The sequence below is a fragment of the Muscardinus avellanarius genome, assembly GCF_963383645.1.
Source record: "Muscardinus avellanarius genome assembly, chromosome: 8".
NCBI lineage: Eukaryota > Metazoa > Chordata > Mammalia > Rodentia > Gliridae > Muscardinus > Muscardinus avellanarius.
In genome coordinates, this window is record NC_137794.1 from 79,402,338 (window position 1) to 79,414,695 (window position 12,358).

The 12,358-nt window shown below is 36.9% G+C and overlaps 1 protein-coding gene across 4 annotated transcripts in view; it reads left to right on the forward strand.

The window, feature by feature from the left end:
* TRMT11 (tRNA methyltransferase 11 homolog) overlaps positions 1-12,358 on the forward strand; it is a gene marked incomplete at both ends in the record, with an annotated part of 58,499 nt that overhangs the window by 18,727 nt on the left and 27,414 nt on the right. For 2 of the 4 annotated variants that reach the window (XM_080700631.1, XM_080700633.1), the window contains 4 exons: positions 7,398-7,478; positions 10,182-10,346; positions 11,981-12,053; positions 12,166-12,297. In XM_080700631.1, the coding sequence (XP_080556757.1) occupies positions 7,398-7,478; positions 10,182-10,346; positions 11,981-12,053; positions 12,166-12,297 (451 nt within the window). Of the gene's footprint in view, positions 1-7,397; positions 7,479-10,181; positions 10,347-11,980; positions 12,063-12,165; positions 12,298-12,358 lie in introns of all 4 variants that reach the window. The other 2 variants (XM_080700632.1, XM_080700634.1) reach the window with 1 other exon arrangement.

Sequence of the window (12,358 nt, forward strand, 5' to 3'; positions counted from 1 at the left end):
CAGTCAGAACTATACAGTACATTTATTCAGTAGTTTCCCTCTTTCCCATATCCCTTCCATCCTGCTCTTTTTGTTCTACCCTTGGTAACCGAATTCATTTTTTTTTTTTTTTTGGTACTGGTGATTGAACCCAAAGGCAGGATCTATCACCGAGCTACATCCCCAGCTCTTTTTATTTCTTATTTTGAGGTAGAGTCTCACTAAGTTGCCAAGGCTGGCTTCAAACTTGTGATCCTACTGCCTCAGCCGCCCATGTAGCTGGGTTACAGGCATGCCTCATGATACCCAGCTCCAACTTCATTGTTTTCTAGTTAATTCCTCCTGTTTTTCTTTTTCGAAGATAAGCTGATCTATGTACAATTTCCTACTGCTTTCTTTTACAAAGTGGAGCGTACTATATTGTTGTTTCTGGCTTTTCTTTTTCACTATTTCCTGAAAATTATTTTCTGTCAGTTTATTCTTTTTGTAACTGTACTCTATGATTCTGTGTACTATAATTTACTCAAATAAATTTCTATATTGGATACTGGTAATTTCCATTATTTTGTAGTTAAAAAAACACGTGTAATCCCAGCATTCAGGAGGCTGAGACTGGAGGATCACTGTTTACAGACAGCCTCAGCTACTTAATGAGGCCCTCCACAACTTAGTGAGACCCTGTTTCAAAATAAAGAATAAAAAAATAGGGCCGGGGGGGGGGGTTATAGCTGGGAGGTCAAGTGCCTCTGGGTTCTACCCTCAGACCTGCAAAAAAAAAAAAAAAAAATAATAATAATAATAAATGCTTGCAATAAATAACTTTATGAATATATACCTTTTCAATCAGTTTAGGATCAGTTCCTAGAAGTAGGATTGCTGAGTTGAAAAGTATGCATATATATGTACAGTTTTGTTAGGTATGGTGAAATTCCTCTCCATTATATAGTTTTGGGTTCCTGACAGCAATATAAGAGAATCCCTTTTCTCCCTCAGTCTCACCAGTAGAGTATATGTCAAGATTTTGGAGGTTTGCCAATTTGTTGGGTGAAAATGGCATCTTAGTGTGTTACTAATTTTTATTTCTTTTATTATGAGTAAAGTCCACCAACTTTCTATATTTTAAGAGTAATTTGTATTACTTTTTTTTTTTTCTTCAATTTGCTTCATGTCTTTTGTCCATTTCCTACAGAATTTTTGGGCTTTTCCCTCTCATTTTTAGGGCTCTTTTTTTTTCCTATGATAAATGTTGAAAATATTCCTCATTTGACTTTTGAATTTGCTTGTAATTGCTATTTGCCCTACAAAAGTTTTTCCTGTACCCAAATTATAAAGAGATTGATCTATGCCTTTTAGTACTTTTGTAGTTCTATTTATTTCTTTTATATTTTTTGACCTATTTAGTGTTTATTCTCTTTTATCATGTGAGGAATGAATCTGATTTATCTTTTTCTAAATGCTAAACCCTTTATTAATTCTTAATCTTGCCCTTGTACTTAAAACCTTTTCTCTGAGAAGTGAAAAGAATTCTTTGAAGTACATATATGTACAAAATGATTAGTATACATACAATATAGATGAGATCATAGAGTTTAAAAATAAAACTGTCAACATGAGTAAAATTTTTTTCCTTCATGTAAATGAGCCTGGGTATATTATGAAATGCCAACTTCATGGCAGCCAAGTTGTTGACTGTGTTTAATGTGGTCAGGGGCAAAGAGATCTGGCTGTATTTGCTTTAGAGCAGCTTCTTACAGCAAATAGCATATTTTGATCATTTGATTGTTCCTAGAATTGTGTAAAATAAGAATAGGATCATTGCAAAGATAACTGCTAAATATATTTTGTGGTTTGTATTTGTAATTTGAACATGTTTTAGAATGTAAGTCAATTTTTGGTACTTTTATTTTAAAACTGGTCATAACCAGTAATTGTGAACAGATAGTTCTTAGGCACATCTTGCCCTCTCTCTTGGGGCTTGTGCTCCATTGATGGGTAGTACCTTTTAAAGGATTAAAGTAGTAAATAAATCTGTACCCTCCTCCCTGGCCATAGTTTTTCACAAAGTATTTGTTGATGTTTTTACTTTTGATTTCTTTTTTTCAGTATTTTTTAAAAAATGCAAGTGTATTTAGGCCAAGTGTGGTGGTGTACGCTTGTAATCCTAGTACTTGGGAGGCTGAGACAGGAGGATCACAAGTTCACAGCCAGCCTCAGCTACTTAGGCCCTCTTTGACAAAATAGTGCTGGGGCTGTAGTTTGGAAGTAGAATGCCCCAGGTTCAATCCCCAGTACCACACACACATAAAGACATTTCATCCCTTTTCCATTTAAAGATGCAAAATATGTATTGTCTCTCAGATACATTACCCATGGACTATATTCATGGACTAAGATTTTCTCAAGGTTATAGAGTAAGGTAGAAATCTTTCCTTCCTAAGTGCCTTTTCCTTTTTATTTTAGACAGTTTGCCACTATTTAGAATGACAGTATGAGGTACAGAAATGTATTTCTCTTTCTCTTTTAGCAAATACATTGATTCTCATTTTAGTAATTTATTTGTTATGTTGTGTGTGTTCATTTTCTAAATGGGGAAGACACATACAACTGGGTCAGTTCTCAGTAGTTAGGAAGTATTATTCTTCTGATATGAGTATGACTAAGGGAAAGATAAGCATGTATATGATCCAAGATTTGTGAATGGAATACAACTGTTACTGAGTATACAGTTTTACTAACTTCATTTACTTAGTAAAAAATTTTGGTTTTGTTTGTCTAATTGGTAAGTGTTATTAAGGTTTCTGTCGCTAATAAAATACCTGAGATAATTATAAGGGAAAACGAGTTATTTTGGCTCACAGTTATAGAGGTTCCAGTCCATGATGGGGATGACCTATTTTTTTCAGGCCTCTGGCAGGGGTAGTAGATGGCACTTGTGGGGAGCGTGTGGCCAAGCAAACTATTCACTTCAGGGTCAGGAGCAGAAGAGGAAGGGATCAGGGTTCCACAGTCCCCTTGAAGTGCACACTCAGTGATCTGAGGGCTTCCTGTTAGGCCTCACTTCCTCAAGGTTCTGTTACCTTCCAGTAGCATCCCTGGGGACCCAGCCTTTAACATAGGGCCTGTGGAGGAACACTTAACATCTACGTTACAGAAGGAAGCGAATGTAATGTAAATTGGTATATATTTACTTCAGATGGTGCCAACCCCAGAAGAGGTAGTACAGTATAAAGAAAAGAGTATATAAAGCGGGGTTTAAAATGCTTACCATTAAGCCGGGTGTGGTGGCGCACGCTTGTAATCCCCGTGCTTGGGAGGCTGAGACAGGAGGATCGCACAGGTTCGAAGCCAGCCTCAGCTACTTAGTGAGGCTCTCAGCAACGTAGTGAGACCCTGTTTCCAAATAAAATAGAAAAATGGGTCTGGGAGTATAGTCCGGAGGTAGAAAGCTTCTGGGTTCCACCCCCAGTACCACCACCAAAAAAAACAAACAAACAAAAAAAAAAAACCCTAAAATGCTTACTATTTATTACATGACTTTGGGCAAAACTCTTGAGTTGCAGTTCCATCATTTGTATAAATTTTTTATTTCCTTTTTTTTTTTTTTTTTTTTTTTTTGCGGGTTTGGGGATAGAACCCAGGGTCATTCAACCTCGGAGCTGTACCCCCTGCCCTATTTTTTATTCTTTATTTTGAAACAGGGTCTCACTAAGTTGCAGAGGGCCTCACTAAGTACCTGAGGCTGTCTGTGAACCTTGATCTTCCTGTCTCAGCCTCCCAAATGCTTGGATTATAAGCATACTCCAGCACATCCAGCTGTATAAATTTTTAATACAAATATTTTGTGAGAGAGCCAAATAATAGAATCATCCTGGTTTCCCCTCAACAGATGAATGGATAATAAAAACGTGCTTTATACACAATGGAATTTCATTTACCATACAGAAGAACAGAATTAGGTTATTTGTAGAATAAAGGATGGAACAAGAGAATATGATGTTAAGTAAGATCAGCCAGTCTCAGAAAGTCATGGGTCATGTTTTCTCTCATCTGTGGATGCTAGAACAAAAATAGGAATCAAAAGGGACTTCAGTCAAATGAGGAGAGACTGGTAGTAGAATGGAAGGGGGTTGGAGAGCAGGAAAAAGAGCTTGAAGAAGGGACCACTTCAATTAAGGCCATATTCATCCATGAAGGTATCACTACCAATCGCATTACTGTTGGTGGGGAGGGAGGAAGGAGGCCCAGGGTGGAATAAGGAGGGAAATACACCAAGTGATGTGTGCATGTGTGTTTGTATCACTTTGAATCTATGATGTATAATTATAGTGCACCAATAAAAGTATAAAAATTTTAGAAAGAAATATATTGTGAGATTTAGTGAGCTAATACATGTATATAGTATCCTTAGGAAGTTGGTTCACCTGGTAGATGTTGAGTGAACTATAATGGTTATCATTATTTTTTAAATATTTCCTTAGGAATTTAGATGCTTGTTTGGTGAAAGATGTTAGATGTAGCTAATACTGAATGGTGATGATGAGGAATTTGACTATGAACGTACTTTCTAATCCTCTCTTTGACTAATTTCAAAAGTAGTCATATTTCACAACTGCTACAGCAGGCAAGGGAGTTGAGACTTAAAACCATAAATGTCTAATTATTTGTTTATAATGGAAGTAATTGGTACAAGTGTGTGCTGTTTGCTTAGGTAGTAGCACAGAGCTCCGAAGCCATAGCTTTCATTCCTTTTCGTCCCCTCACTCAAGTGAGTCAGTTCCAGCAATGAGAATTCACCCAGGAGACCAACACATGCTCCTTGGCCATGTCTACCCTCACGTGACTCCTGGGTATAAGGAAAGGAGCATAGCTCTGTTAGAAATTTTGTCACGGGGCCTGGTGTACATGCTTGTAATCCCACATTGCCCCTGCGTTCCATCCCTAGTACTAAGAAAGAAAGAAAGGAAGGAAAGGAAAGGTGGGTGGGTAAAGAAAATAAAATAAAATAGGGCTGGGGTAGTAGCTTGGTAAAATGCCCTTGGATTCCATCCCTAGTACCACAAAAAAAAAAAAAAAAGAACGGGAAAGAAAGAAAAAGAAAGAAAGAAAGAAAGAAAGAAAGAAAGAAAGAAAGAAAGAAAGAAAGAAAGAAGGAATTTGTCGTTGTAAAATAATAGACACAGGATCCAGATGTTAAGAAACTGACTCTCAGAGGTTTGGAGGGGAAGACAGTAGATTCCTATAGGTCTTTGTAATATTCTCTACTTCTCATCCCCCCACCCCCCACAAATCTTGTAGTCCCTTCTTCCTGAGCCTTAGAGTTTGTCTAGTAGGATTTCTACTTTTAACGTTGTTCTTTTGCTCAAGCTGCTTGTTTAAGTTATTTAAGTAAAGTTTTTTTTTTAAAGGATAAAAGAGATGGAATAATATCACCAAGTTGTGCCCTTTTCTTTTAGCAAAACTAAAACGTAGTCTTTCTTTGCTTCCGATTTCCAAGGCTTTCTACTTAGCTCTCTAAAACTCAAAAGCATAAGCTATTTTCTGTATCATGAAATAATTCCACTTACTGTATTCTTTGCCTGTCAGATAACCTAACCTTAAAGTGGATACTGTTTTAAGTAATGAGAAATTGAAACACGGAGTTCCTACTCTGTATCACACATGCAATATTTTTGCATTTGGTACCATAAAAAGAAGTGCCACTTCAACACTTAAACCCCCCTTGTTAGTGCCTCTTCTACCAAAAAGCTTCCAGGAAGACTCCAACTGAGGTATATTACTAAATACAAAAAGTACTTCAACTTAAAACAAAGACAGACAACTAAACAACAGTGATTGCACAGTGACCAGTTCAAAAAAGCCAATTAAGATTTTATTTTTTTTTAAACTAAAAGCGTAAAAGGCACAAAGTTAACTAACATATGCAGTCTAACAGATTATTCATCTCCTTTCAGCAGTATACTGTTAATTGGGTCCTCTCAAAACTCATTCTAACCAAATGGATAAGGTTCTGTTAAGGAAGCGCAGGAAAGCTTTTCTGTTCCCCTTGACAACTAGTTCTTCTAGGTGAGTATCTGCTTAACTGGCAGACTTGTAGTAATTCCTCATGATTTGGGTGAAGTGGCTTTGCAAGTATTCCAAGTCATCCCATACAGTACCTTTCCTAACTGTTCCATTTCTGGAGTAAGAAGTATGAGATCTCTTTTACCTTAGTGTGAGAGAATGTAGATTTGGGTTTCTGCTATGCTTTTGATCTTCCTTTTTTCTTCTTCAAAGGCTCCAATAGGAGCTATTCAGTTCTAGTATTTTCATGAACAAAGCATTATTAAGTAATATTATAAGACTACATTTTAAATGACTTTAGAAGGAACACCCATTAATTTGTAGATCTTGACCCTCTAGAGGCACTACCCATCTTAATTTAAAAGTTTGCTTTCTAAAAGAGCCCTAGCTTTCCCCCCTGCCCAAGTCTGTGCATATTTTGTAATCTAAGAATAGATTTTTGATTTCAGTTTAACTGACAGAGCTTTTTATACTCTTAACTAATTAGGACTTACTTAGACACTAAAAGCATTTTAATTTGAATGAATAAAAATGTGAAACTTAATAAAAAGTATAATTACTGAAAATGCATTTTACTTTATGAATTTTAAAAAGAAATTTTAAAATGCTATTAATTTTTAAAGTTTCATTATTTTTAAATCATTATTAGGATTTTTGTTCACATGTGAGCTGGTCACATCTGTCAAATTACTTAGTCTGGTCAAATTGTATTGGGATATTTGTTTGTATTCTGATCATAGCACTAAACAGAAAAGTAATTGTATGAATTGTTTTGTGTATGTTTGAAAATTTACTCAAATTTATATTTATACTTTAAGAGATAATTACTTCATTGGTTTCAGGTATGCCAATATTTTAAAACAGGACATTTTAACTCATGTAAGAATTAATGCCTCACATATGAATTATGTTCCCTTTAGTTGTTTGGAACTCTGACTTTAGTATGAAAAAAGCCCCATTATCAGAATTTATGTATTTTTAGCTCTATGTATAAGCAGCCATACATGTCATTTTTAAGAAGGAGCAAGGCATTTCTGTATAGGACCTCTCAAAATAAGATAAAAATATCTAGATATATAATATTTTGTCCAAAAAAAGATAATGTTCCCCAAGTAGAGCTGTGTGGAGTAATGATGCCAGGGCACACATTGATTCCCTGCTTTGTGACCAATCTAGTGAGTTCAGCTTAGGAGTTTAGTATTTCAGTTCTGAGGCTTGCTAAATATGCTCAGTCCTGGTGTCATTTCAGGGTGCTCTGCCTTGCAGCTAGTTTGTAAGACTCTGGTTCAAATTAAACGGGAAAAAAAGAATAACCTGGAACTTCCTGGCTAACAGGTCAATAATTTGTGATTTTTCAGGTGGCCTCTTGATAGCATCTGCTCATTTTGGTGCATATGTATGTGGGACAGACATAGACTACAACACAGTTCATGGCTTGGGTAAGTAGAACTACCAGTGTTAAACTCTTGCTGCTGAGCTAGATGTATCTTTAAAATAATAATAAGATAGTTTTAGGTGGCATTTTATGTTTAAAATAAAAAATTGCAACATTATTTTACTTATTTTATAAGACTTTGTTGGTGATCTACTTTTATAAAGTGATCCAGTGTGTGAAGTGATCTGGGGGAGCACAAAGATGAATAAGCCAAAGCCATCCATCCAGAAGTATCTGGAGTCTTAATAAGAGAGGCTTTAGAAAAGTAGGCAAACTACAAGGCTGCCAGCTTGAGGGCTAAAAGAGAAGAAGTAGAATGGAGGAGTTAGCATTGTGTCATCAGCAAATACATGTTAAGAAAACACATAGTTTATACTTCAGATTATTACCATCTATTCAGTAACCACACACTGAGTATGCACTGAGTTTATACAGGATGAGGTGCCATATACGTTTTAACTCTCATAACTGACCAAAGCATCTTTGAAGAATAGGGAAAGTTACTAAAGATTCTGCCTTTAAGTGAAAGTAACTTGAGGCCAGAATCTGCTTTGCTCTTGAGTAAATTTTGGAAAATACTCAATTTTAAAAACTTCTCTAATCATACTGAAAAAGTATTTCCTTTTAGCTGAGTAGTATTAACAATGTCAAGTTTCATTCATGATTTTGGGGTTGTTTGATTTATATTGATATTCCACCATTGTAATTTGAATCGGCTCTTAAAACACTTCCTTTTCCTCACTCTGTATACTGTTCTGATAACCTGTCTTTTTTGCTCCTTGACTTTTAAGGACTTTAGTAATATTCATTATAGGAAAAATCAGTTATATTTTAAATGGCTCACATACATGGACTAACCAAAAAGGGACATTCTTTGTCTGCATTATGGTTTTGTTTTTTTTTTTTTTTTTTGGTGGTCCTGGGAGTGGAACCCAGGGGCTTTCTACCTCCAGGCTATACTCCCAGACCTATTTTATGTTTTATTTGGAAACAGGGTCTCACTAAGTTGCTGAGAGCCTCACTAAGTAGCTGAGGCTGGCTTCGAACTTATGCGATCCTCCTGTCTCAGCCTTCCAAGCGTGGGGATTACAAGCATGTGCCACCACGCCTGGCTCTGCATTATGTTTGAATATTCAAAATTCTGAGAACTGCTCCAGAGGTAGAAGCAATATATTTGCTTTAAAGAAACTGTTCTGTGTAGCTTATTTGAATTTTTATTTATTTATTTATTTTTTGAATTTTTATTTTACTAAATATATATTTTAAAACTTTTGTGATGGTCTTCAATCTCCTGGGGTAGATTTCCTGCTAAGGTAGAGTCCTCAAGGCTTACGCAAGGTATAAGGTATGCTGGAGGTACTTCCTCTGTTCCTTGTGCTTCTTATCTCCTAGACAATGCCTCAGATATCTGCATGTTTCTCCTCTGTACTTCAGAAGTACAGAGCCTTCCCTATCCTGTAGGGGCCTTCTAGCTACCACTTTGTTGTTCCTCTTCCTTTTGCCAAAATACTGCTTGAAAAGTTAGTGTTTGCTTGCTTTCTTCCCTCCCTCATCTCTCACTTTTCTGTTATTTTCCAGCCTCTGTTCCTGTCCTTCTGCTGGAAACACTAAGGCCGCAGAGCTCCTGCATTTGACAGTGTTGGCCTCTGTGAACTTTCCTTGGTTTCTTAGACAGTGGTCACATGTGGTGCTTTTACTTTTTTGACTTGTTTTATCTAAGTCTCCTTAAGACCCTGACATTTTCTTTCATCTCTCTTTACGCACTGCCTTTCTCCTCTCCAGGCATCTGTCTACCTTTGGCCCCTGCTCCTATTACATATGCTGTTCAGAGTCATGCCATTTTCCTTTATGATTTTTATGTTTTGTTTTTATTGTGAAATAGATCATAATACAAAAGAGTATATAAATATTTAAGAATAATTATACGGCAAACAATTATGTAACTAGCACCTAGGTTAGCAAAAAAAGTTACTCATTCTTAATGGATTCGACTTGTCTGGATACTAATAATCTTTCAAGTGCATGTGCTTCTGCCTACCAGCTGATGATCTCTTTCAGCCAAGTCTCTCTTTCTGACTGTTCTGCAAGTACCTCAAGGTATCATGATTATATATCTCAAACATTCCCCCTAAGCTTCTTTTTTCTTCTGTTTTCTCTGATCTTAATCACTGGTGTCATCATCCACTTATGTCTTCTAAACTAGGAACTTTTGAACTTCTTCTCTCCCTCAACTCCCACGTGGGCTTTTGATCAGTAAAGCCTCTGTTGGGCCTGCCTTCCCTATGCTCACAGCTGCTGCGATTCCCGCGTTAGCTTTATTTATTTCTGTTCCGCCTATCTGATCCAACACTATCTCTACAGGCGATTGTTTACTGCTAGAGGAAAGGGCCATGTTCTGTTTAACTCTGTATCTCACAAGTAAATGCTTTATACCTTCTAAGTTTTCTAAGGCGATTTACTTGAAAGAAAACAGAACAAGATCAGTTGGATGTTGGTATGTTTACTGTTCAAAATATATTTTTATAAGTTTAGATAAAATTAATAGCTTCATTACATACATGAAATTAAGATTTTAAATGAAAGCAAATTTTAGTCATTTTAGTCAAGGAAATGTAGGTTTAGAACATTACTTTTAGACATTCAACAGGAAATAAGAATGCTTCTGCTTGGTTTAATACTTTTTACCCTCTTTTTCCTTTCTCTTCAGGAAAGGCTAGTAGGAAGAACCAGAAATGGAGAGGACCAGATGAAAATATCCGGGCGAATCTTCGTCAGTATGGTTTAGAGAAGTATTACCTTGATGTCCTGGTTTCGGATGCATCTAAACCTTCCTGGAGGAAAGGGACATATTTTGATGCCGTCATTACTGATCGTAAGTTTATTTTTATATCAACTAGGAGTAGGATTAACAAAATATGTCAAAACATATACAAAATGTCAACTTGTACTAGGACTTCTCCCACTTCCAAATTTACATAGTAAGAGAAAATGATTAATATAAGGTAATTAGGTTGCAATTTAACCAAGTATTTAAGGATTTTGCTTTTTTTGTGTGGTGTTGGGATTGAACCCAGGGTCATTCTACCTCTGAGCCACACCTAAGCCTATATTATTTTACTTATTAATTTGTGTGTGTGTGTGTGTGTGTGTAACTGGGGATGGAATCCAGAGGCTTTCTACCTCCGAGCTGTGCTCCGAGACCTATTTTATATTTATTTGGAAACAGGGTCTCACTAAGTTGCTGAGAGTCTCACTGAGTAGCTGAGGCTGGCTTTGAACCTGTGTTATCTTTCTGTCTCAGCCTCCCAAGTACTGGGATTACAAGTGTGCACCACAACGCCCGGCTCTATAAATTACTTTTATTGAATTGTTTGGACCAAATTGCGTGATGAATAGAACCATTAGGCATTTCTTTTGCCTCAGCTATGCCATGAAAATAATCACAGACACACTAAAAATTCTAACTGCAGAGAAAGTTTAGGAAACCCTTGGATAAAACTAACACATAGAAATCCAACTGTAGTCCTGTCAGGCCCATAACTAACATTCACAGGGGTCAAGGCATGAATATAAATGGTGGCACTGTGCTGCTCCTTTCTCTTCCTGCCTCAGCTCTCACCTTTGCAGAGTCAGGTGCTCATGTGTTTGGACACCCAGCTTTCACATCTGGGTTCTGTGCTCTCTCTCCCGTCTCTGCTCCAAAGAACGGCTTCTTCTTTGTTCTAGAAGTGAGCATACCTGAGACCAATTAGCCTTTTGGAGGAAAGCACAAAGGAAGAGACTCCATACAAGCAGGCTCAATGTATTTAAGCAAGGGGTTCAGAAGTCATAGACATCTAGAATGTGATTGAGGAAAGGAGACCAGGACTCTGGATAAACATGTCCCCTTTGTCCCACAGACCCTCAGCCCAGTTGAAGGAGTGTGGTTAGAGGGCCTTTTAAAATATAGAGGACAGGTTACCTCTCCTTTTTTTTTTTTTTTTTGAGACAGGATCTCACCAAGTATCTGAGGCTGACCTTAAAGAAAATTTTGATTCTTCTGCCTTTTTTTTTCTGCCTTATCCTTTGAGTCACTGGAATCACAGACTTGCACCTCTGCGCCCAGCTGAGATTGACATTTTTGAAGAACACAAAACCTTTTATGTTATGTGTTCTCACTTGGCATGTTGCACAGGTGATGCTCTGATCTTTAGGTGTTGCATCTGGAGGCATAGCGTGTCTCTTTGCCTGACAACAGTGATTTGCGTGTGTGTGTGTGTGTGTGTGGTGTTTGGTACTGGGGATTGAACGCAGGGGCATTCTACCTACGAAATATACCCCCAACCCTGTTTTTTTATTCTTTATTTTGCAACAGGGTCTCACTGAGTTAGAGGGCCTCACTAAGTACCTGAGGCTGGCCACGAACCTGTGATCCTCCTTTCTCAGTCTCCCAAGTGCTGGTATTACAAGTATGTGCCACTATACCGGGCTCTTAGTGATTTGCTATTATTTGTATTTTCTGTCTAGCTCCATATGGTATCAGAGAATCTACAAGAAGAACAGGTTCACAGAAGGAAATACCAAAGGGGATAGAAAAATGGCAAGTGAAATTTAAATATGATAAGTTATTAGTTTAAAAAACATGTTGCTTCATCTTAATTAATTTATAAAGTCTTAAACTTGCACTGATTTTGATTTTTTTTTTTGTATAGTCCAGAAAGCCACGTTCCTGTTTCCTTGAGTTATCACCTGAGTGATATGTTTTTTGACCTGTTAAACTTTGCAGCTGAGACCCTCGTATTGGGTGGAAGGCTAGTCTATTGGCTGCCAGTGTATACACCAGAGTATGTAATTTTATTTTTCTTACAATGTTTACATATGTAACAAATTTTTTCCTAATTTTTA